Consider the following 24,994-nt stretch of genomic DNA (forward strand, 5'->3'; position numbering starts at 1 on the left):
GTTTCAGATGATGCAGATGGGTTTGTAGCTACCTCATGCACTCCTCTAATGACTATGGCATCATTTCTGGCACTAAACTGCTGGGAGTTGGAGGCCATCTTCTCAATTAAATTTCTGGCTTCAGCAGGAGTCATGTCTCCAAGGGCTCCACCACTGGCAGCATCTATCATACTTCTCTCCATATTACTGAGTCCTTCATAAAAGTATTGGAGAAGAAGCTGTTCTGAAATCTGATGGTGGGGGCAACTGGCACATAGTTTCTTAAATCTCTCCCAGTACTCATACAGGCTCTCTCCACTGAGTTGTCTAATACCTGAGATATCCTTCCTGATGGCTGTGGTCCTGGAAGCAGGGAAAAGTTTTTCTAAGAATACTCTCTTAAGGTCATCCCAGCTCGTGATGGACCTTGGAGCAAGGTAATACAGCCAGTCCTTTGCCACTCCCTCTAATGAATGAGGAAAAGCCTTCAGAAATATGTGATCCTCTTGGACATCTGGGGGTTTCATGGTGGAGCAGACAATATGAAATTCCTTCAAATGTTTGTGCGGGTCTTCACCTGCAAGGCCATGAAACTTTGGAAGCAAATGAATTAGTCCAGTTTTAAGAACATATGGGACATCCTCATCAGGGTATTGGATGCACAAGCTTTCATAGGTGAAATCAGGTGCAGCCATTTCCCTTAGAGTCCTCTCACGAGGTGGAGGTTGTGCCATGTTCTCAGAATGTGCAAAATCAGAATGCTCAGAATCAGAATGCTCAAAATTATAATGCTCAAGATCAGGATGTTCAAAATCACCAATAACAGAATGCACAAATTCACCAGTTATGGAATGCTCAGAATGATCAAAAGGTATAAAATGATGCCTAACTAATCTATGAAATGTCCTATCTATCTCAGGATCAAAGGGTTGTAAGTCAGATGGATTGCCTCTAGTCATACACTACATTCAGCATGCACACAACTAGTTGCCTTGTCATGTAAATAAAGGTGTAGGTTTGAACTACAGCTACCCTCAAATGATATCCAAATGACTTGAAATTTTGTGAGCAACCTTATAAAATGATGAGAAGATAGCACAAAAAATTTCAGACGAAAATTCAAAGTCTAACTATGAAAGCTAAAATTGGTAGGTTAAGAAAAATAAGTGAATAAAACTTGAAAAATAAAAAACTTTTGACAGAATCGCTTTTTTTTGGACGATGGAGACCTCAGCCAGCCTATGGCGGGCTGCCACGGCGTAGGAAATTTTTTTCTACCCCAAATGCATATATAATAATTGCGATTCTGATAACCGGAGCAAAAGTTATGGCCGTTTGAAGTTTTGACAAACACAAAATTTGCTAGTTTTTTGGAACTTTCAAATCTGACCAAACTAAAGGCTCTAGCTATTTTTCCCACAAAATATGGATTAAAAGAAGTTACCACAAAAAAATTCAGCCAAAAATAACAACCCTTGCTACTAAAACAAAAAATCCCAAATAATTCAGCATGGGTGGTCGCTAAAATCCGTCTCTAGCTGATTTCTACTACTACTCTGTTTTTCCGCAAGCTGATTTCTACTACTACTCTGTTTTCAAGCACAATCTTCACAGCAAAACACCCAAGACTGAAACAGGGGAAACGCTTAATGGTAAAACTAAAACAGAACACACATTAAACAAAATACCAGGACACTAATCAACACTAACACGCATACTAACACAATACTAACAATTAAAACACGAAAGGATTAAACACACAACACTAGCTAGCTATTATGAACCTTTGGACACTGCTCCATGGCAACGGCGCCAAATTTGATCGAGGTCGTACCCGAATCAAATAAACATGAAAATGCAGTAACTAGGAAGTGATCCTAGATCGTTTCCCAACGAGCAGTGACAAGCCAAATGTTCATAATATGCTTGCAGTAACAGTAACGATGGGGGGGGGGTTTGGTTGTTTGGTAATTAAAGAGCAGAACAAATAAAATGGAATACGAAACTACTAATATTAAAAACGGGTTGTTTCCTCTGATTCAGAAGCCACTCTCTTATCTTGGGTTATGGAGAATTCGTCCCTAACAGTCAACCACTTAATCCAACCCTATTTCAATTTACTAAGCGAAAATCAACTTAGGGTTTTCAATACGTGATTAGGCACCACATACACCAGTTAGCCCTTCGTCCATTAAGCATGAACGCAAGTTAGGCTCAGAGGCAATTAATCGAACACGAAGCGTGCACTGATTAATATTCACGAAATTGGGATAACTGGTGAAGGGAAAACTGCCAGGAAACCACATTACAAGCAAAACCTCAAAGAGAGTTGGGCTTCGTCCTCAAAAGGAAACAACACCAGAAAATCTAGCCTTCCATGGATTCAAACAGAAAACGCAATTGAAACATGAAACGGAAACGTAAATGAACAAAAATGTAAAATGGAACAGAAACGTAAATGAGAGTAAAAGAAGAAGCAAGAACGAAATTGTAATTAGAAGCAGAAAACGTAAAATTGCATTACGAACTCAGAAGCAGCAAAACAGAAAAATGAAAAACCCTAAAACAAAGCCCTGAATAATGAATAGCATAACAGAATAGAATGCCCTGCACGAATCCCAAGGCAGCTATTTAAAAAGAGTCACTCAAAGTCACTGGGCCCTATTACAATACTCTGGCCCAAAACGAAATAAACATTGAACAACATAAAATAAAATTGCGAAATTTCCTAATTAGAAATTAACTAAGATAAGCGCTGCTTTATTTGCCCTCTTCAAGTCCACAACCAAAATCCGGATTAAGCCCAATGTTTCATTAATTCCTGAAATTAGATTAAAAACATCAAATTAGCTAAATGAGCCCAAATAATAAAACTGCCTAATTAATTGACAATTAAGACCAATCAATAATTAAAATGGTGCAAAAAGGGTTTAGAAAATAGAAGAAAATGATGGCACATCACACACCTTAAGAGAATATAAGGTCCTTTGCCCTTAGATGCTTAACCGAGACTTGCGCTCCCGGTTAAAGGGCCAGTAGTTTCCTTTTATCAGTTCCTGGGCCACCCCTTGATATTGGAGGGCAACCAACTGTGCGAGCACATCTAGAGAGGGAGACTATCATGCATCTACTATGCATACTGGGGCAAGATTTCACCCGTGCCGCTGCAAAAAGACGAGTGCAGATCATGCGCACCAACATGACCAATCTTATGTGGATATGGATGACGTTGCTATTTAGCAACATTCTGCCCAGCGACCACAATGCCAATCTCCGCCTGCAGATGTATCGGTTGGTCTGTGCCGTCATGACATAGGTAAGTATGCACATGGCTCAATTGATTTCTGATGTCATCTATTGTTTGCAGAGATCACGCCCACAAGACGCCCAGTAGACCCGAAGAAGTCCAACAGGGCCCTGGGGTTTCCAGCTCTGGTTACGGGCCTCTATAGTCCTATAGGGTGCCCGTTCCCCCGGCAAGGTCACGTCATCATGGCATAGGTAAGTATGCACATCGCTCAACTGATTTCTGATTTCATCTATTGTTTGCAGGGATCGCGCCTACAAGACACCCAGTGGACCCGAAGAAGTCCAGCAGGGTCTTGGAGTTTTCAAGCTCTAATTACGGGCCTCTGTCAGTTCTATGGAGTGCTTGTCGCCCCCAGCAAGGTCATCAGGCCCCCTACTAATCGAGCTTTCATCAAGAAGTACTGCGTCCCCAGGCAGGCACAGGGCGAAACACCACAGCAGCCTGGGGATGGCCGGCAGCAGCAACAGACGCACCGCCATCACCTCTAGAGTTCACCTCAGCTCATCCACAAAAAGGTTAGAGCGTTGCTTACGACCCATGGCCGACCAATAGGCGACCAAGTCCAAAGCCAAAGGTAAGCAAAGTACTAGGTCAATGACCGACAAGCCATCAAGCGTCCAGCTCAAGACGTTAAAGAAGCGCTACTAGGAGGCAACCTAGTACCTTTTAAATCTCTGCTTGTTATTTGATCACTTTTGTTTCTCAAGTCATAGCAGGACACACCTAGTTGTTCATGATCCTAGGTATTTGAATAAGACAAGCACAAGCTCGGAAGGTAGTCATACCTCACAAAAAAGAAAGAATATATATATATATATATATATATATATGTATATATATATATATATGTATATATATATATATATGTATATTTAGGTAGAAAGATACCTTGGATATGCATGTATGTAGCAAAAAATACTTCACAAAATATATATATATGTATGTTTAGGTACCAAGATACCTTGGATACGCATGTATATAGCAAAAATATCTCACAAAACATATATATATATGTATGTTTAGTTAACAAGATACCTTGGACACGCATGTATGTAGCAAAATACCTCACAAAAATATACGTATGTTTAGGTAGCAAAATACCTCATGAAAAAAAAAAGAGCGAGCAAGAAAAGAATAAGAAGAAAAAAATAGAAAGAAAAATAATAAAATAAATAAATAATAATAATAAAAAGTTGTCTAGCTAAAAAACAACATGCTTGTGAAAAGAGATAATTTCCAACTTTTCTTTGAAAGATTTTACTAATCTTAACCAGTTTTTGAAAAAAAATGTGTGTACACATTTGAAGGGTAAATGCTGTGAAAAGTTTTTTTGAACACCCAAGATAGACTCGGGTGAATGCATAAATTGATAGAAGAACATATTTTGGAAATACTGGGTTGACTTAAAATAGGGAAAATGAATCCTGAGCCCTAGTGTCACATGACCATAAAAACTTGATGCTTGAGTGTCCACATGGGTGCATGCATGACCAGTTTTGCATAAAATTTCCTAATCATCATTGTTGCATGTGTATCATGGAAATAATGTAGGACATCCTCTTTATCCCCGAACCGTTGGCCAAACCCTGACATATATCATGACCAGCCGTTCTACAAGCCTTGAGCCAAAATCCCAACTTATCATAAACCTTGACCCAGGGTGAGAATGTCAATCCTTGCCCTCGGAAAACAAAAAAAAAAGAAAAAAAAAAGAAAAATTCTCAATCAAAGAGCGGGAGAAAGCAAAAAAAGGAAAGAAAATTCCCGATCAAGGATCGGAAGAAAATAGAAGAAACATCCAGAAAGGTCTTTGGACCAAACAATATCTGAATAATACAGAATTGTCACCAAGTAAACAAAAAAGAAAGGAAACCACGACCCAAAGTGGCCCTCTCCCTTTGATTGCCAACCAAAATCCCGTGCGTCAGTGACTTGTTCACCTCACACTAAACAAAAACAGAAAAGGGAAAGGCCAAGAACACTCAAAGCCAAATTCCCCACCTAAAAACCATTCCCAAAATAAGTCCTATTGATCCATGATCACGCATGTAATCTTTGATTTGATAGGAAATGATTTGCAAAATCAAGTCATGACATATCTATGGTTCAGAATTAGGATAAAACACTTACCTGTGTGAGATTGATACACTTTGAGTGATTTTCTCCTATCTTTGTTAGACCCAATGTTTCCTCTAAATGGTCGTTTAGAAACAAAATGCTAACATCCAAAATCTCATTTACAGTTATGAGAAAATTTCATCAGCAAACTCTCCTTCCCCGATAGACACATTGTTTTTCATCCAAAAAGCATATGTTGCTCTGATCAGTTGGAAGTTTTGTCTCTTTACTAAAGCATGTTCGCATTTTGGTAAAGAAAACACCGAGACTATTTTTATTCTCACAATTATCAAGAACTACGTAGGTCTGAGGGTCTGAGTTCCTCATCACAAATTGAGGATACGTAGGAGCAAAAGCCCTGCTTTTGTCGACCACCCCACTTTTTGTTACCGTGACCCAAGAGTCCGGTGGCATGCGGAGCCACATGACTGTGGGATCCCCAGATTCATGTTCTTTTTATGTTTCATCCTTTATCATTTACATGTTATTTTATTTCTATGACTTGAGGGACTAACGTTTGTTTTTTTTTGTTGCGATTGTCATTTGTTTTGTGCATACATATCATTTGAGTCGTTACGTTAGTACTTGTTTCGTTGTTGTCAATAGTGTGTTGAAATTCCGGAATCGCGTAGAATTTCTCATTTAGGAACGTCGTCCTAAACATAAAATAAACCAAGATCATGATAAAAAAAAAAAAAGAGAAGTGTTGTGAATAAAATGTCTGCGTATATAAAGAAAAAGGAAAATATGCATAGAAGGGTTTTTTATAAAAAATACGTGTAGAGAAATTCTTGTGTGTGTGAATAACGAGTGTATATAAAGAAACTTTTGTATGAACCATAGGTGTGCGTTGGAGAAAAACGAAAAAGATCTGTGAATGTAAATAGGGTTTGACCGTGTGACGTAAAGAGAGAGAGTTCCAATGCATATACAGAAAGAGTTTGTCATGTATAAGAGTGTAGATATACGAAGAAAATTTCTGCATAGAGGACCATAGGTGCATAATTTTGTGAATATATAAAAATGAAACAAAAAGGAAAAAGAAAGAAAGACCGCGAAGGTCGACATATTATAGTTAAGAAGTATAAATCATTCGTAAAAAGCAAACGTATCTTCTGGAAACAAGGGACTGATGCTAAGAGTTTATTTTGCGGAATAAACCGAGATAAGAATGGATGAATTCATTGAACTGATGGGAGAACATAATTTGGAAACATTGGGTCTGTTTGTGTAAATTCCCAACTGTAGTATCACAATGCCATAAACGGGATGCTTGAGTGCCCACCTGGCTGTAGCCATGACTAATTTTGCACGTTGTTTTCAAATCATCATTGTCACGCGTGCCTTATGGAATAATATGGAAGTTCGGCCCGAAATCAACACCTTGACTGTAACACCCTGATATATATATCTATATATTATTAGTAATTATGTTTGATGTTTGATTATTTTTTACGTTATTTTTCATCCGTAATTATTTTTAAGGAAGTTAATTTAGTTAATAGAGGGGTGGATAGATAAGGATGTAGCTTCTCAAAGAAGCCTCTTGAGAAAGCTTCTCAAAGAAGCCACGAGGAAGCTTCTAGAGGAAGCCTCTTAATGAAGCTTCTAGAGAAAACTACATGAAGCTGCCTCGGTAGAAACGCTTCCCAGCCTTCATTAACCGTTGGATCTTCTCGAAATTTTTTCTGAAACTTCACAAAACAACTTTCCATGATCTGACCGTTGGGATCTTTGAGAAGATGTCTGGAGTATTCTAGAAGCCTCTTAATGAAGCTTTTGGAGGAAGCCTCTTAATGAAGCTTCTAGAGAAAACTACATGTAGCTTCCTCGGTAGAAAAGCTGCCCATCCTTCGTTAACCGTTGGATCTTCTCAAAATTTTGTTTTCAACTTTACAAGACACTTTACCATGATTTAACCGTTGGGATCTTTGAGAAAATATCTGGAGTGTGCTAGAAGCTTCCGTTCCCGAGAGCATCTCTTATTTAAGCATTTCAGCCTTTGCTTTCTTGTAGCTTAGGAAAAATGTCATTTCTTCTTCTTTCTTTCTTCCAAATCCATTTCTAAAGTTCCAAGTACTTTCTCCATCACCCACATCCACCATTAGCGACCACAAACCATCATTGTTCTCCATTGAAAACCCACACCGAGAGGAACCCTTCAACCGAAGCAGAATTTCCAACTTGGCTTGCGGTTTCGATAGAGAACGAAAACCCTAATCTGATCTTTTGTTTTCTTTCGAGGTAACCATGGTTCTATGCTTGTTTCTTGTTAGTTTCATCTTGTCTTTGCATCTTGTCTAACTTTGCAACCTCCATTGCATGTCTTATGCTTCCTTTGAAAAACCTTAGAGAAAGAGACTTTGTAAACATTATCCTTTCATGAAATGCATGTTATTTTCGTAACCTACACTGAACTCCGGTCACATTGGCGTGGTCGGAATTTCCAAATTACGTTCCTTTGTAAAACCCAAAATACTCTCAGCTCTTTCATGTAGTGATGTGGGTGTTTGACCCAGAGCACTGTTACTAGCTTTGTTTTCTTAAATCCATACTGAGTCTCCTTCGTTTTGGCATGGTAGAGGCTTGTGTGGAATCGACAAGCAAGGACAAAAAGGAATCTTCAAGTGACGCGACGAGGAATCCGTGGGGTGGCTCACTATAGGTAAGGGGAGTTTATTATAAAATTTACCATTTTAACACCATAGTTAGGGTCAGGGAACCTAGCTATGAGGATATCTGCCTGTCCCTGTGCATGCTGATTTTTCTTCAAAGAAAATTACGTTTTAACTAATGGGATGCGATATATATATTGTGATGAATGATATTGTTTTGGCTGTTTGAAGGATGTGCGTGTGGAAATGATATTGTTGTGTTTGTTTGAATTGTTGTTGATGTTGCTATTGAGGATTTTAATTGATATGTGATGATAATGATGATTATGATGATATTGATTTGAGATGACATTGTTAATAAAGACCATGTCAACATGAATTGTTATTATTGATGAATATGTGAATATGAAATGAGGTTGTTGTTGTTGTTGATAACGTCATTGAGATGAGATGATATTTATGTTGTGAATGACATGGAAATATGATTTGTTCATTGATGTTGGAAATGCATTGGCATGTGCATGTTGTGTATGTTCGTGGGGGGCACTGTGCACTGACCTTTCAGGGTCTTTGGCACTAGCTTTTGGCCACGTTCATACGTTGGATGTTGTGTATGATCGTGGGGGGCACTGTGCACTGACCTTCCAGGGTCTTTGGCACTAGCTTTTGGCCATGATCATACGTCGTATGAAGTGTATGTCATGGGGGGTAGAGTGCACTGACCTTGTCGGATGGCCCAGACGTGGGTAACTAGCGTGGTTAGAGAATCTAAGCATTCCTGAGGGGATGCTTAGGTGCTTTAATTGGTCCATGATCTTTGGCATTTACTTTTGGTCGTGATCATAGCTCATACGACACAGGAAATAGAGTAACTGTGGCCAAGTGTACTTTGTACTGGGGGCTGTCACCTGGTAAGGAACACCTTTGGGCTCCCAGGCTGATCACCTATGGGAGGGGGGCTGTTACGTGCACAATCGGGTGGTCTCGACAAACTCAGCACAGTTCCCTAAGTGAGAGTGTCGTGTGGACACGCTTAGGCTATTTCCTGAGGTTTGGTTGTTGTTGGTACGTACCACATTGCATCTGAGTGTTGAGTCAGGTGCATGCACCATTCTGTGCAGTCTTGATTGGGTCCATGGATGGATGATGAGTAATTGTTGGATGTGAATGATGAATATTTGTTAGATATGAGTGTTGAATAATGATTGTTGTGTATGCTTATCATGTTTGCCTACGTTCCTTGCTAATTGTGGTTATTTGGAATTGGTATTGGTTCTTTTATAATAAACTCACCCTTGCAATTTTGTATCGTGTGGTTGATACCTGTGATGATCACGAACCTTGTTCGTGGGAGCAGAATGACAGTGGCAGGGTGTAGGGAGTAAGATTCTGGTGAGGAGCCGCCGAGCCGACGTGATGACGTTGGCGTTATTTTGGGAGAGAGTTGTGTTTTGTAATCAACTCCTCCGTAGTTAGTTTTTAAGTTTTATTTTGTTGAGTTAAAGATGTAAAACTGAAATTTTAATTTTTTATATATATATATATATATATATATATATATATATATATATATATATATATATATGAACATATTTAATTTTCGTTATGTGTATGACATGTACTGAATTATTGTTTCTATGTAATTATGCATATTCACTTAAGTAATGGCGTGTTGTTGGATGAATTTATATTGTGACAAAATCACTTCTATTTTCATAATAAAAAATTAAGGGAGTTCTTTTTATAAAAATTGAAATTATCGAATATTAGAGTGTGGATACCGTAGCGATGAGGCGGGTCGTTACATTTACACCCAAATTTGTTTCGCCCCAGATATCAAGATTAGGTTCCCACGATAAAAGACCCCATTGAAATACAACCTTAGACCTTTTTGAACCTTGGCCTGTAAAAAAGAATCCTCATTCCTTCCCCTGAAGCAAAGGACAGCGGAATCTCCTCAAGGGAGAGCGAATAGAATGCTAAAACCCGATTTCCCAAAGAAAGGGATGGGGAAGGAGAAGTGAAAAGAAAGAAATGAACAAAAAGAAAAAGAAAAAGATGAAAATAAAGAAAAGAACAAAAGAAAGAAAAGGAAGGATTCCCAATCAAAGATCGAAAGGAAGTAAAAAGGGAAAAGAAGCACTTCTCGATCAATGAAAGAAAGAGAACGGAAGATCTTCAGACCAGATAAATTTTCCGCAAGGTAAGTGACTGCCGGCAAAGGAAAACCCATTTTTGGTGTCTCTTCCCTACAGATTGCCATTCAAGGTCGTTCTCGACTGGTGATATCCCACCCCACATGAACAAAGAGGAAAAGACCGAAACACCCAGCGTCCTCTCCAAAAACAGTACCCTCGAGAAAATCCTATTGATCCTTGATCGTACGTGTGATCTCTGATTCGATAGGAAATCATGTGCAAAAAAGTCATGGTGCAGTTATGGTTTGGGAATAGGGTGAAACACTTGCCTGTGTGAGTTTTATACACTATGAGTGATTTATTTTCAGCTTAGCCCGATGTTTCCCCTGCATGTTCATTTAAAAGCTAAATGTTGACATCCTGTCCTTCATTTTCGGTTACAAGGAAGATTACCCTTGGCACAAGTATATTGTTTCTCTAAGATATGGTGCTCTCGCGAATGATTTATTTTTCTTTGCAAAAAGCATGTTTGCCTTTTTGGTGAAAAAAAAAACCGGTGGACCATTCGGTCCTACCACTTTTTTCGGAGCCCCATGAATTTATTGCCTAGCGTTGTTCATGTGTCCTCCACCTTCGAGTCTGGAGCCCCGCGAAGTTATCGCGTAGCGCTGTTCGCCAATTCTCCATTCTCCACTTTTTTCGGAGCCCCATGAATTTATTGCCTAGCGCTGTTCATGCGTCCTCCACCTTCGAGTTTGGAGTCCCGCGAAGTTATTACGTAGCGCTGTTTGCCAATTCTCCATTCTCCACCTTTTTCGGAGCCCCATGAATTTAATGCCTAGTGCTGTTCATGTGTCCTCCACCTTCGAGTCTAGAGCCCCGCGAAGTTATTGCGTAGCGCTGTTCGCCAATTCTCCATTCTCCACCATTTTCGGAGCCCCGTGAATTTATTGCCTAGCGATGTTCATGTGTCCTCCACCTTCGAGAATGGAGCCCCGCGAAGTTATTGCGTAGCGCTGTTCGCCAATTCTCCATTCTCCACTTTTTTCGGAGCCCCATGAATGTATTGCCTAGCGATGTTCATGTGTCCTCCACCTTCGAGTCTGGAGCCCCGTGAAGTTATTGCGTAGCGCTGTTCGCCAATTCTCCATTCTCCACTTTTTCAGAGCCCCATGAATTTATTGCCTAGCGTTGTTCATATGTCCTCCACCATCGAGTCTGGAGCCCCGCGAATTGATTGCCTAGCGTTGTTTGCCAATTCTCCATTCTCCATCTTTTTCGGAGACTCATGAATTCATTGCCTAGCGCTGTTCATGTGTCCTCCGTTATCAAGCGCGGAGCCTCCGGTGACTGGGAACTATATTTTTGTTATTTTCCGGATCGGTTCCTTCGCCAAACATGTGTATATGTGTATATGTATATGATATTGTTGTTTTTGTTGTTGTTTGTATTTTGTTTTGTGTTGTGCATAAAAAGAAGGAGTAGAGACGAGAGTCATCATAAACTAGTCACGGAAAGGGCAAGTCGAACGAAATTAGTGTCTTATCTTTACTTTCCTCTTATCTCCGATAAAAGGTAAGTAAAGAGGGGCAACTGTCATGCCCTAATTTCGTCCGGGGATTATTACTTGATAATATGCAACCTTTGATCGGCCGCTTTGAGATACTTGGCATCCTTTGTTTCACAATATGTGAAGTCCCGAGACATGCCGGAAATCAAAAGGAAGCAGGCTTATGCGATCCGTGAAATTCCATAATGTGGCGGAAACCAAAAGGAGGTGTTGTTACGCAATCCGTGAGTTTCCGTAACTTCTTCGAAAGCTAAAAAAGAGTAAATACACGATCCGTAAGGATCCGTAACCTTACGGAAAGAAAATAAGTATCGTTACGAAATTCGTAAAGTTTCGTAACATTACGGAAAAAGAATCACCAAAAAAGGTAAAGAGGGGTGAACTTATCAAGATAGGTGTAAATAGAAATTCAAATCTAGGCCCTTCCGGAACATTTTGGAAGTTGGGTTGCTTAAGGAGGATGCAATTGGGCGGCAAGCTCCTCCACGTTTTTGAAAAATGGTTTCCGAGGCTTCCATGGCTTCCGTAATGCTTCCGTAAATTTTCCGAAAACCTCGGGTAAGCATATTCCACTTAGCATTGGTGAAAGGGAAGGAAAAAAAGATGAAAATCGAATTCGAAACACTTCCGTAAGGCTTCCGTAACTTTTCCGTAAAATATGAAAAGGGGGGTGAACTTAGTAATTCGGGTGCGCTTAGAAATCTTCTTCATTAAGTCTATGGGCGGCAAGCACGACCCTTTTTTCCTATAAATAGGGGAGGGGGGAGCTGTTTCAAAATGTTCAAGACCCTTGGCTATGCATTTCGGCTATTTTGGGCAAAAAAACACGTTTTCGTGAAGAAAAATCGAGTCGAAGTACTTCCGTAACGCTTCCGTAAGCGATTCTGTGGAAATTCTTCATCGTTCTTCGTCGTTCTTCACCGTTCTTCATCCGTTCTTTGTTCTTCAACGGGTAAGTTTTCGAATCCGAGACTTTCAATTCATTTCTTGTCTTGTGTACTTTCACTTTAATTTCGTTTACTTTCAGTTTTCTTTTCTTCCGTTTTTAACGTGCTTTAACCGTTTATTTAAGCCGTTTTCTCGCCTAATAAATGATAAAATGAATTTCAACCGATCATTTGTGTTGTAATCTCGTTTAAGCACCGTTAAAACAAAATCTAACCGATCGTTCACGTTGTAACCACGGTTAAACCAAAAAGAGATAAAATAATAATATAATAATAAAAAAATATCTTTTAGTAAAATAAACTAAAAAAAATCAATCGGACGTTTTCTCTTTGGGATTTCTCATTCTTAATTGAATTGACTAATAACTAAAGTGAAACTAAGGCTAAAATCAATTCGCCAAGTCAAGCTCGTCCACAAAAAATCACTAAAAAAAGGGATTTGAAAGTATATTATCTCAGTCTTTCTTACCAAGTTAATGGATCATTTTTAAGGTCCAACACCTTTAAATGATCACCTTTCAAGTAAAAAGAAATCATGTGATTAACCCTTAAGAAAGAACTACGTAGGTCTGATTTCCTCTTCGATGGAAGGTACGCAGGAGCAAGAGCCCCGCTTTTGTCGACCTCAAAAAATAAAAAGAACTAAAAGTTAAGATAACACAATTTCCACAATTCTGAAAAATAGGTTGTTGTCCTTTGAGACAAACGTAAGAGGTGCTAATACCTTCCTCAAACGTAAATACAACTCCCGAACTTAGAATTTTCATTTCGACCGGTTTCCTTCGGTTTTTCCGACGTTTCCCACAAATAAACGTTGGTGGCGACTCCGTGCATCTTTCCTCCTTTGGAAAGCGCACCCGTGAGCCTCGCCTTCACTCGCCCGCAAAAGGGCATGTTGCGACAACAACGATCGTAGATGTGAGGCTTTGCGTGTCCACTTCACGGCAGACGTCGAAGTCGATGCGTCCGAAGTAGGAGGAGGAAGAGGATGAGTAGGAGTGGAGGCAGGTGGAGAACCCATGATCTTTTATACAATAACATACAAAATAGGATTAATGAAAAGATCGAGGATCAGTCATAAGTTATTTTTGGAAGGCAAAACTATAATATTATTAAACAAAACCCCACCACATAAGGAGACAAGACAAATTAACCAAAGGACTCTGAAAGATTGGTAGTTGTGCTTTTTAATTGTGATTTGGGGCAACCATGTTATAAAAAGTCTATTACATGTAATCAACAGTCAATGTATGTTTGATGGAATATAAATACTATATCTTCAGAAATACACATGTACATGGCATCCTTAGGACTTCATCCATGTTTTCTTTGATATTGATTTTCTTTTTTGCAGAAAAGAAAGAGGGGAACGAGCAACAATTTGAAGGTTGTACATTCAGGAACTAAAGAATTCAAAATATCTAGTAATAAGAGGGATTTGTTTTTGGGATTTTCTGAGCACCAACAGCGGCTACGCAAGAAGCTTGCACTTGAGGAGGGAAAGATATTTGCAGCTAATGAACAACTTTCTTAACTATTTGTCCTTCAGATTTTACTGTTTTTTTCTAATATGTAAATATAAATAATATAAGGCTATGGCTTATGGACATGGTCATTTTTACCCCTAACAATCTTAGAAGTAAATATAGACCATGTTTTTACGCGATACCCTTATACCATTTATATTTACATATTAGCAAAAAGAAACAGTAAAATCTTAAGGACAAATAGTTAAGATAGTTGTTCATTAGCTGCAAATATCCTTCCCTCCTCAAGTGCAAGCTTCTTGCGTAGGCACTCTTGTTGCTCAGAAAATCCCAAAAAACAAATCCCTCTTATTACTAGCTATTTTGAATTCTTTAGTTCCTGAATGTACAACCTTCAAATTGTTGCTCGTTCCCCTCTTTGAGAATGAGGAGGATCTTCATAGGACTTCATCCAACTGATGTTTGTCACCAGTTTCATCATCCACCACCCTTTTCTTCTGTGCCTTCTCACGTTCGTTGTTGTTAAACCCATATTTATGCCTTCTTCCCTTCATGTCTTGTTTTATCACAACTTTAGCTGAATCTCCAATCTTCAGCATAGTTGAATCTCCTGTCTTATTCTCCAATAACACACTTTGATGGCCTGTATCTCTTTTTTCGTATGTTCTAGTGCTTCAGCTTCAGAATGCATAGAGCAATCAGAATTTTCCAGTCATCATCAAAGGCTTCTGCATCAGCATTGACACTCTCCACCCTCTTTGGTTTATGCTTCTGTGTTTTCTTCCGTGCTTCCTCCTTATAATTCTCAGATTTATTGGAGGTCTCACTAGAAGGATCAGCACCAATCCGTGCCTGTTCCTCCTCTACCAGCTCAATATCTTTCCTTTCACCTTTGCTTTTGTAAACTACACTGTAATTTACAAAACAAAAGTTGAAAGGAAAGATATTGTCCTGGTAGACGAGGAAGAAGCACAGATTGGTGCTGATCGTTCTAGTGCAACCTCGAATAAAGTTGAGATTTATAACGAGGAGGCACGGAAGAAAACACAGAAGCATAAACCAAAGAGGGTGGAGAATGTCAATGATGATGCAAAAGCCTTTGGTGATCACTGGAAAATTCTGATTGCTTTATGCATTCTGAAGCTGAAACACTAGAACATACGAAGAAAAGAGATACAGGCCATCAAAGTGTGTCATTGGAGAATAAGACAGGAGATTCAACTATGCTGAAGATGGGAGATTCAGCTAAAGTTTTGATAAAACAAGACATGAAGGGAAGAAAGCATAAATATGGGTTTAACAACAATAAACGTGAGAAGACAGAGAAGAAAAGGGTGGTGAATGATGAAACTGGCGACAAACATCAGCTGGATGAAGTCCTAAGGAGGCAAATTGAAACAAAAAATCGATGCCTCAATCAGAGAAAAATGTAGTTGTCACTTACTTGCTTTGGTGACCTTTGTCTCTGCAGAAAATTACATTAGACGATGTTAATCAATTCTCCTTCATCATGATCATTTCGATTAGCATGAACGTCGTCAACTTCCTCTTCTCCGACAACGTTACGAGTGATTTGAGCGGTCAAAGGACTAACATAGGTGTCCATGTATGAATCATCATCTTCTACATTAACACCAACTGTTTTGCCCTGCAGAACCACGCACCACCTTTCATCACAAGGGTCTTGCACGTAAAATACTTGTCTAGCTTGTTCTGCCATGATGAAAGGGTCATTGTGGTAACCAAGTTTCTTTAGATCTACCAGCGTAAATCCTATATCATCGGTGCGCACACCGGTGTTGCTGTCAACCCATTTACATTTGAAAACACATACTGTAAATTTCACATAATTAAGCTCCCAAATTTCATCAATGAACCCAAAGTAAGGGATGGAAGCTACATAGGGATTGGCGTCATTGACACTTGCAAAGTGTTGAGATTCATCCCTTAGGGTGATCCCGCTATTCTGCATTGTACTTTTGTCATCTTGTGCTTTTGTGTAAAATGAATACCTGTTTATGTCGTATCCTTGCCAGGTTATAACATTTCTTTTAGGCCCATCTGCTAGCTTTCTTAATGTTTCTGAAGCATTCTCATCTGCAAAGATTGTATCTTTAAACCAATCATAGAAAGTCTTGTTATGCTTTTTCAACACCCAATTCTTTGACATTTTCGGATTATTCTGTTTGACTAAAGCTTCATGCTTAACTATGTATGGAAAAACTTCATTACTGTTGTTCAAGACATACAAGTGAGCTTGTAAGAAATCTTCTACACTTGGAGTGATCACCTGCAGTCCTCTTGAACCCTTACCACCCACTCTGTCATCATGCCGAGACTCAGGAAGCCCAACAGGTTTAGCCTTCTCTAAGTATTCTTAACAAAATTCAATGACTTCTTCTGCAACGTACCTCTCAACAATAGATGCTTCTGGACGATATAGATTCTTTGTATACCCTTTTAAGATCTTCATGTATCGCTCAACCGGGTACATCCATTGTGGATAAATAGGACCACAGCATTTGATTTCTCTGACCAGATGCACAATCAAGTGAATCATGATGTCAAAGAAAGCAGGGGGAAAATACATCTCCAACTGGCACAGTATAATTGCGGCCTCATTTTCCAACTCATCAAACATGACTGGATCAATGACTTTGCTACATATAGCATGGAAGAAATCCTTCATACACAGGGGCGTGTGCTTGCTGGAAAGACTCTTGTCCAAGGTCACGAATCATGTCCTCTAACCGATCTCCCATTTCTACATCAAACGGTTCAGATTGGGACCCACTCTACATGTCTGTCACTTCACCATGCCATATCTATGTTGTGTAATTCTTCTTAGTCCCATCACACAATAGATGGTCCCGTATGTCATCGAGTAATTGTTGTCTTCCATTCAAACAGTTGATGCAAGGACAATAATATTTTCCTTCTTCATTCGGTTGACCTCTTTCTGAAGCAAATTGCAAGAACTGTTCGACGCCATCCTCATATTCTGGGCTCATGTGACTTTCATTCATCCAACTTCAATCCATCTAAGCAATTCCATGCATGAAAATCTCACTTTTTTATTTATAGGTGTGGCCCTATCCCATTTAGGAAAACTGTCTTTTATGTTAGCTTTAAACGTCAGGGTTACCATTATTTACAAAAATTTGACTAAATTTCGGCAGTATTTCGCATTGATCTCCAAGTACACGACATGACATCGGTCAAATGAATTTCCCGATAATCAAGTATGCACTCGGAGAACTACTTGAAATGCATTGAACCGAAATTTAATCAAATTAATGAAAATAATAATAACCTTCACGAATGAATCTAACATAAAAATACCAGTCTCCCCAAACTGTCCAAACGGACAATTCAAGACTAAATACAATGGCTAATGCAAATTGTCCGCAAGAGTCATTGCATTCAGTCTCAAACGGGAATCTAAGGTTCACTCACCATGAACAACAGTTGTTTATATAGCAAATTACACTGATCACATACAAGAACATACAAAAGGTCAAATTCAATTACAGACAAATATAGACATCAGCAGTTGTTTATGTAACTAATTTCAAATGCTGGGTTTGAAGGGTGCTTATGCTTTAATATTGTAGTTGGGTATATGTGTGTGTGTGTGTGTGTATCATGAGGGTCTGTGTGTATCATGAGGGTTGAGACAAGGAGACCTTTTGGCTCCATTAATCTTTGACTTAGTGGCTGAAGCACTGACAGGGCTAATGAGGGTCTCTGTGTGTGTGTTTCTGTGTGTGTGTGTGTGTGTGTGCCTGTGTGTGTGTGTGTGTGTGTTTCTGTGTGTGTGTGTGTGTGTGTTTCTGTGCGTGTGTGTGTGTGTTTCTGTGTGTGTGTGTGTGTATGGCTGTGTGTGTGGCTGTGTGTGTGTGTGTGTGTTTCTGTCTGTATGTGTGTGTGCGTGTGTTTCTGTCTCTGTGTGTGTGTGTGTGTGTGTGTGTGTGTGTGTGTGTGTGTGTGTGTGTGTGTGTGTGTGTGTGTGTGTTTCTGTGTGTGTGTGTGTGGGTGTGGCTGTGTGTGTGTGTGTGTGTATGTGTGTGTGTGTGTGTGTGTCTGTGTGTGTGTGTGTGTGTGTGTGTTTCTATGTGTGTGTGTGTGTGTGTGTGTGTGTGTGTGGTTGTGTATGTGTATGGGTGTGTGGGTGTGTGGCTGTGTGTGTGTGTGTGTCTGTGTTTCTGTGTTTCTATGTGTGTGTATGGGTGTGGCTGTGTGTGTGTGTGTGTGTGTGTTTTTGTGTGTGTGTGTGTGTGTGTGGCTGTGTGTGTGTGTGGGTGTGTGGCTGTGTGTGTGTGTGTGTGTGTGTGTGGTTGTGTGTGTGTGTGGTTGTGTATGTGTGTGTGTGTGTGTGTTTCTGTGTGTGTATGTGTGTGTGTGTTTCTGTGTGTGTGTGTTGAAGAACATGCCCCAAGACACAGCAGACACTTGTGCATACAACCCTTACCCCTAACTATGTTTTGAAGACTTTGATTGCTTTGTGGTGTGAAAGCAACGGTATTGAGCGACCAAAGAGGCAAGGGAACTGTAGAACAAAGAAATGTGGTGACAACAGTCTTTCAGAGGATGTTGCTACTGCTCTAATAAAGTTACTTTGTGAAGGTAGTCCTACAGGTAAGAAGGATGCTGCTACTGCTATCTTCAACCTATCTATTTATCAGGGAAATAAACCAAGAGCTGTAAAAGCTGGTATAGTAGCCCCACCGATACAATTTTTGAAGGATGTTGGGGGTGGAATGGTAGATGAAGCAGTAGCTATTATGGCAATCCTTGCAAGCCACCATGAAGGCAGGGTAGCGATCGGTCAGGCCAAGCCAATTCATATTCTTGTTGAGGTTATACGAACCGGCTCTCCACGCAATCGAGAGAATGCTGCTGTTGTCTTGTGGTCACTATGCATCGGAGATCCACTGCAATTAAAACTAGCGAAAGAACATGGTGCAGAAGCAGCACTGCAGGAGTTGTTAGAAAATGGAACTGATAGAGCTAAGATAAAAGCTGGAAGCATATTGGAACTCTTGCAGCAAATGGAAGGGGTTGATAATCTGCAGAGTTCATAGTCTCAGTGTTGCTTCGTTATATAGCTCATAGATGGTCTGAAAAATTAGAGGACCTATGGCAGCTCAAAATCCCTTTAAAACCAACAACATTTGCTTGGCGATTGATCAAAGATACAATCCCAACTAAAGGGAATTTGCGAAGGAGACAATTCTTATGGGGAGGAGGTATGGAGTAGAGGAAAATTGCATGGGTGAGCTGGAAGGAAGTATGCCAACCAAAAGATAAAGGGGGTCTCGGTATTAAAGACCTTAAGACCTTTAACTCAGCTTTGCTGGCCAAATGGTCCTGGGACTTATTTCACAAGCAAGAGGAACCTTGGGCAAAAATACTCATATCAAAGTATGGAGGTTGGAGGGCATTGGAGGAAGGCATTAGAGGAAGCGAAGACTCTATTTGGTGGAGGGACCTGCTATCAAGTCAGCAGCAACAACAGAACCAGGTAGTCAAAACGGAAAGAAATTGGAAGGTGGGAGGTGGGGAGAAGTTCAGATTTTGGGAGGACCCTTGGACACATAATGCTATACCATTAATGGACAAATATCCAAGGCTGTACCGAATATCTGATAAACAGAAACAAATCATTATGAATATAGGGAATAACACCAATGGCGGATGGGAGTGGAAGCTATCTTGGAGGAGGGCTCTTTTTTATAGTGAAATTCAAATGGCAGATAATTTCCTTGGAGAACTATCACAACAGCAGATTCAGCCAAATAGGGAGGATAGGTGGAGCTGGAAGCATGATCAAAGTGGATACTACTTAACAAAAAGCGGATATGACTTGATATGGGAAGCACAAATGGGAGCTAATCATAATTTGGACTTTGTGGACATTTGGAAGCTCAAAATACCAAGTAAATCACTGGTTTTTGCTTGGAGGCTAATTAGGGACAGACTTCCAACTAGGATGAATCTTAGAAGGCGGAAGGTTGTGATAAATGAGGTACAGTGCCCATTTTGTGGAGATGTAGAGGAGGAGGCTGCCCATTTATTTTTTAGTTGTAAAAAGATCCTACCCATATGGTGGGAGTCTTTATCTTGGGTTGGAGTAGCAACAGTACTACCTCAAAATCCTAGGGACCATTACCTGCAGCACATGGCTGATTTTACAGGGGGAAAGCAACTCACAAGATGGAGATCCTGGTTGATTGCTATGACTTGGACAACATGGAAGCACAGAAATAGAATAATATTCCAAAACGACACGTTTGATGGAAGTAAATTGCTTGATGATGCACTTATAGTACTTTGGACATGGATTAGAAATATGGAGAGAGACTTTGGAACACATTTTAATCAGTGGTCCTCCGACCTAAAGGAAGTGTTTAGTAAATAGGCTGTAGAGGATTCAAAATCTATGTATCAATTAGCTTGTTGTAAGTGGTTCTGTTATAAAACAGCAACCAAATGCACATTTATATCTACCAATGTAATCTTAGTACCACTGGTACTTTTCAATATATATAATATCTAATTTTGCTGAGCAAAAAAAAAAAGAGAATTTGCGGAGAAGACAGCTGGAGAAAGGCTTTGCCCAGCCTTACAACTATTGGTCTAGTAATTTATCAACATCATTTTTTGATTAGGGTAGTAGTGCAGGGTTATTGTATTCTATTTAGATTGGCACCTGATTCGTAGGACCTATGGTTTTGCTAGTCTGCTGGTTTCTACCTTGTATATTTAGTACCTCTGGTACTCACAGTTATTAATACAAATTATAATTTTGTTGATAAAAAAAAGATAATACAAGAGAGAGAGAAGGGCAGTGGCAGTCACAACATATATATAGAGAAGGGCAGCAGATAAAATTACAAAAACATTCAACACTAACAATGAACAAGTTCTGAGAGTTTAAATCACAGTAAATACTTCAAAGATATCAGTCCAATGAAAGAAAGGTCATGTAGAGAGGCATGAACATATCAGTCCAATGAAAGAAAGGTCATGTAGACAGGCATAGCATAAGTTACAAATATACCAGTAATGCATACAACGACAATTTCAAATTAGTTTTCGAATCAAAGATATAAATACCTGACTTTGAGGCTTCAAAGATATAATCAAAGCGCTTCCACAACAACGCCAATTAGCAGTAGTAAATGATAACCCTAAAAAAAACCATACAGAAATTAGCCACAGTGTATTTAAAGCCTTTTATCAACAATATGACTCTCACTTCATGGTGATACATTGACTCTCAAAAGACATTATACTGAGAGTGTATTTAAAGCCTTTTTCAGTCATTCTATCAAACAGCTCATGGACAATTTTTTAAGAATACATATCATACTTCTATCCAGTCAAACTAAAGCAATAACTAATTAATTTAATTAAACAGGGACCAATTTAGATGTGAATCATTAAAGGTAGATGATGGCATTCAAAGAATGATAGCGCCGGTTCAAATTTTAAGAAGAAAAAAAAACAATTATACTATATTTCAATTATAGACAATAACAGTGCCCATCTTAATACCACCACATGGATAGCAACAGAATTAGTAAAACTGCAACCTGCCTGTCCACCCATTAACCTAATTACCTAGTCACTGTAAAGTTTGAAATGCTTCCTTGTGCAAGTTTTTTTTTCAGCTTGCTTATATAGCTCATGCTTCCATTTATATTATGTTTTCTATTGGTCTTTCCTTTTTAACCTTTTGATTTCATTTAAGTTCGAGAATGTGTTCTACTTTTAAAAATTTTCATATGTTAAAATCTGTTCTACTTCTAAAGGCTTTGCTAAGAGGATTTGAATTAGCTTCTGGTCTAAACATTAATTTTGGCAAAAGTCAGTTTGGGATTATAGGTGGTGGAGTCAATTGGGCTCTGGAAGTAGCTAATATCTTGCATTGCAGACAACTGGATTATCCTTTTTTTTTTGGAAGGCAAAAATATGTATATTAATATTAAACAGAACAGTACCAGAGGTACTGAAAATAAAAGATACAAGACACAAAAGTGCCACCTTCCAAAAAGCAAAACAAACCCAACAATAACCCAGCACAAGGACCCCAATACATATAATCAGAAATTTAACCAAAGGCCATCATAAGATTGGTAGACCAATGGTTAAATGATGTATTGAAACCTTTCTCTCCACATTTTAACCAGGACCAAGGTAGAATTAAGGCATCATCTAGCACCTTTTGAGGTTCAAAAGGAATGCCATGAAACAGCAAGGAATTCCTAAGCAATCAGCAAACCTTTCTATTTCTATTTTTTACACATTTAAAACTCAAACATATAAAATAAAAAATATATAACAAACTAACAAATATAAAGACAAAAAAAAGGAAATATAAACTCACCTCAGTTGGTGCTGCTGCCCATCATTTCACTCTCACAACAAATAGGAATCATGTACCTGCATGGAAGAAATAATCACACAACACACAATGATCAGAATAAGCAAATGCATATAATTAAGCATGATACAATATCAATATTGATGGAAGTAACAATGACTTGTCAAAAATTTGGATGAAATTCAATATGTAAATCAAAGCTTTATCCCTGAAACCTTCTGTGTAAATCAAAGCTTTGTCCCTGAAACCCTCTATAAAAATTTGACAGCCTCGTCTCTCCCTTCCTGAAAACCCACTAAAAACTGTCTAACCCCCCTGCTGTTACTCCATAATTTATTCTGCAATAACTGCTTAAAGCAATTACATATGGTCCTAAATCACTACACATTCAGTTACGATTAACCCTTTGTGCCTAACTAGGGTTTCGAAACATCACAACAGAGACAGACCATTGAACAATGGATTTTCATCATTAACATACAACAGAGACATACCTTCGATAGAAGCGCAAACACGAACTCCACAAATGTGAACTCGACAATGTGGTTGCAGTCACGGAAGCGCAGCCCAGTTTGCGACAAACACGAACTCAGGCAGAAGGAGAAACAACAATAACGCCCTGGGAGTACCCTTTCCGGGACTCTTTCCTTTCCTACTTTTCTTCGACCTGCGAAAGTGAGCAAATGTTAAAACGACGAACGCCTAATGTTAAAACGAAAGGACGTACCTCAATGGATAAGTGGCAAAGACAATCTCCACAAACACGATCTCCACAATGTGGTTGCAGTCACGGAAGCGCAGGCGAGTTTGACACAAAGACGATCTCAGGCAGAAGGAGAAAGAAGAAGAACGATAGGGTTCAAGCGCGCGGGTTGTGCAATTTCAAAAGTTTAATATATAATGATAACAACATCGATTTTTTAAAAATAACCGATGTTAACATCAACTACGTAACATCGGTTATAATAAAACCGATGTTAACATCGACTCGATAACATCGGTTTTTACAAAACCGATGTAAACAACGGCATACTAACATCGGTTTTTCCAAAACCGATGCTAACTAAGTCTACTTATTTACAAAAATGCCACCGCGCTTTTGTTAACATCGGTTATGTGAATAACCGATGTTAAAGGTCTTATGTTATATGTAAAAATTGTAGTAGTGAATTTTGTGCTCCTTCTCTCCTTCTCCCTCCACTCATCTTCTTCTACCTTCAAGCTCTTATCCATGGCTTCCTATGGTGGTGAACTTGTTCTTGACTTAGCTTTTCCTTGAAGTTTGATGTCTCAAATCATCTTTCTTCCTTCTCCATTTCAATTCCATTGATCTTCAAGAAGCAAATGACTCCATTGATGAAGAAGATCCAAGGTCTACAAGGTCTACAAGCTCCACATGGAGCTACATCATAGAGGGATCAAGTTTTGCCACAAGAAAAAACATTCGCCCAAGTAAGAGTAGAGAGAAAAAAGGGATGATTTCCTCAATGAAAGAAGTATCCGACTCATTGAAAGATTTTGTTGAAGTGACTAAGAAGAAGATGGAGAAAAAAAAAAGATGGAGATAAAAGAAGCTCAAGAAGTGGTACATGAAGTGGTGAATGAGCTAGATAATATACCTAATTTTAATTGTGCACTTCGACATAGAGCAATCGATTGGTTGACACAGAAAATCTCATTAAGTTTGCGATTATAAAAGCTCTTCCATTGGATGAGAAGGAGGATTGCATCTCGTCTTTTATGCCTTGATGTAATATTACAGGTATATTTGATATCATGACAAGTATGTAGATGTTGTATAATTATGTTTTACATTTATATCTCTCATTTTATATAGCATATTACGTTTTAACAAATATGATTTGTTTGGTAACACTTAACATTATGTTTTTTTCTGCATAAAAGATATGAAGGAATTCCTGTGCTAAAGCAAATACAATTAGAAAATTTGGAATTATTTTGAAAGTTGAACTTATTTTGGAACTAGATTTTGCTTCAGTCCAAGTTTTTTTGGTGTAATTGCATTATTGGTCAATGACTTTTACAGAAAACAAGTTTTATCTATAAACTTTTAAATAACATTCCAAGGTGAAATGATACTAAATTGTTTTTTTATGTTGCGAATTTCGATTTGTATATTTTTTATGTTATAGTGGTTCTAAGATCACATTTAATATGTCATTTTATCTACTAAATAGTTCCGCCTTATAAACTTATAGAGTTTTGTAGTGGGCCGTAAATGGAATAATGATTTAAATAGTTAAATTAATATATTTTTAATTGAAATAGATTAAAATAGTACACATTTATTAGAATACCACACTCGACAAATAGCACATAGAATTTATTAATGAAAAAAATAATTATTTTATTAAAAAATTGTTTTATTCAAATATAAAATTTTAAAAAATAATGCATTTGATTATTTTATCAAAATAAGA

The 24,994-nt window shown here is 38.7% G+C and overlaps 1 protein-coding gene and 1 non-coding gene across 2 annotated transcripts; both read left to right on the plus strand.

Moving 5' to 3' along the window:
- Positions 1-228: 228 nt before the first annotated feature.
- LOC114388849 lies at positions 229-335 on the plus strand. Its single transcript, XR_003661638.1, has one exon. It is a non-coding gene; the product is annotated as a small nucleolar RNA R71 (small nucleolar RNA).
- Positions 336-19,402: 19,067 nt separating this feature from the next.
- On the plus strand, positions 19,403-20,585 carry LOC114386020. Its single transcript, XM_028346033.1, has 2 exons — positions 19,403-19,439; positions 19,516-20,585. Exons 1-2 carry the CDS (start codon positions 19,403-19,405, stop codon positions 20,583-20,585), a joined length of 1,107 nt encoding a protein of 368 aa, XP_028201834.1.
- The last annotated feature ends 4,409 nt before the right edge of the window (positions 20,586-24,994 follow it).

Source organism: Glycine soja, chromosome 15 (genome assembly GCF_004193775.1).
Source record: "Glycine soja cultivar W05 chromosome 15, ASM419377v2, whole genome shotgun sequence".
NCBI lineage: Eukaryota > Viridiplantae > Streptophyta > Magnoliopsida > Fabales > Fabaceae > Glycine > Glycine soja.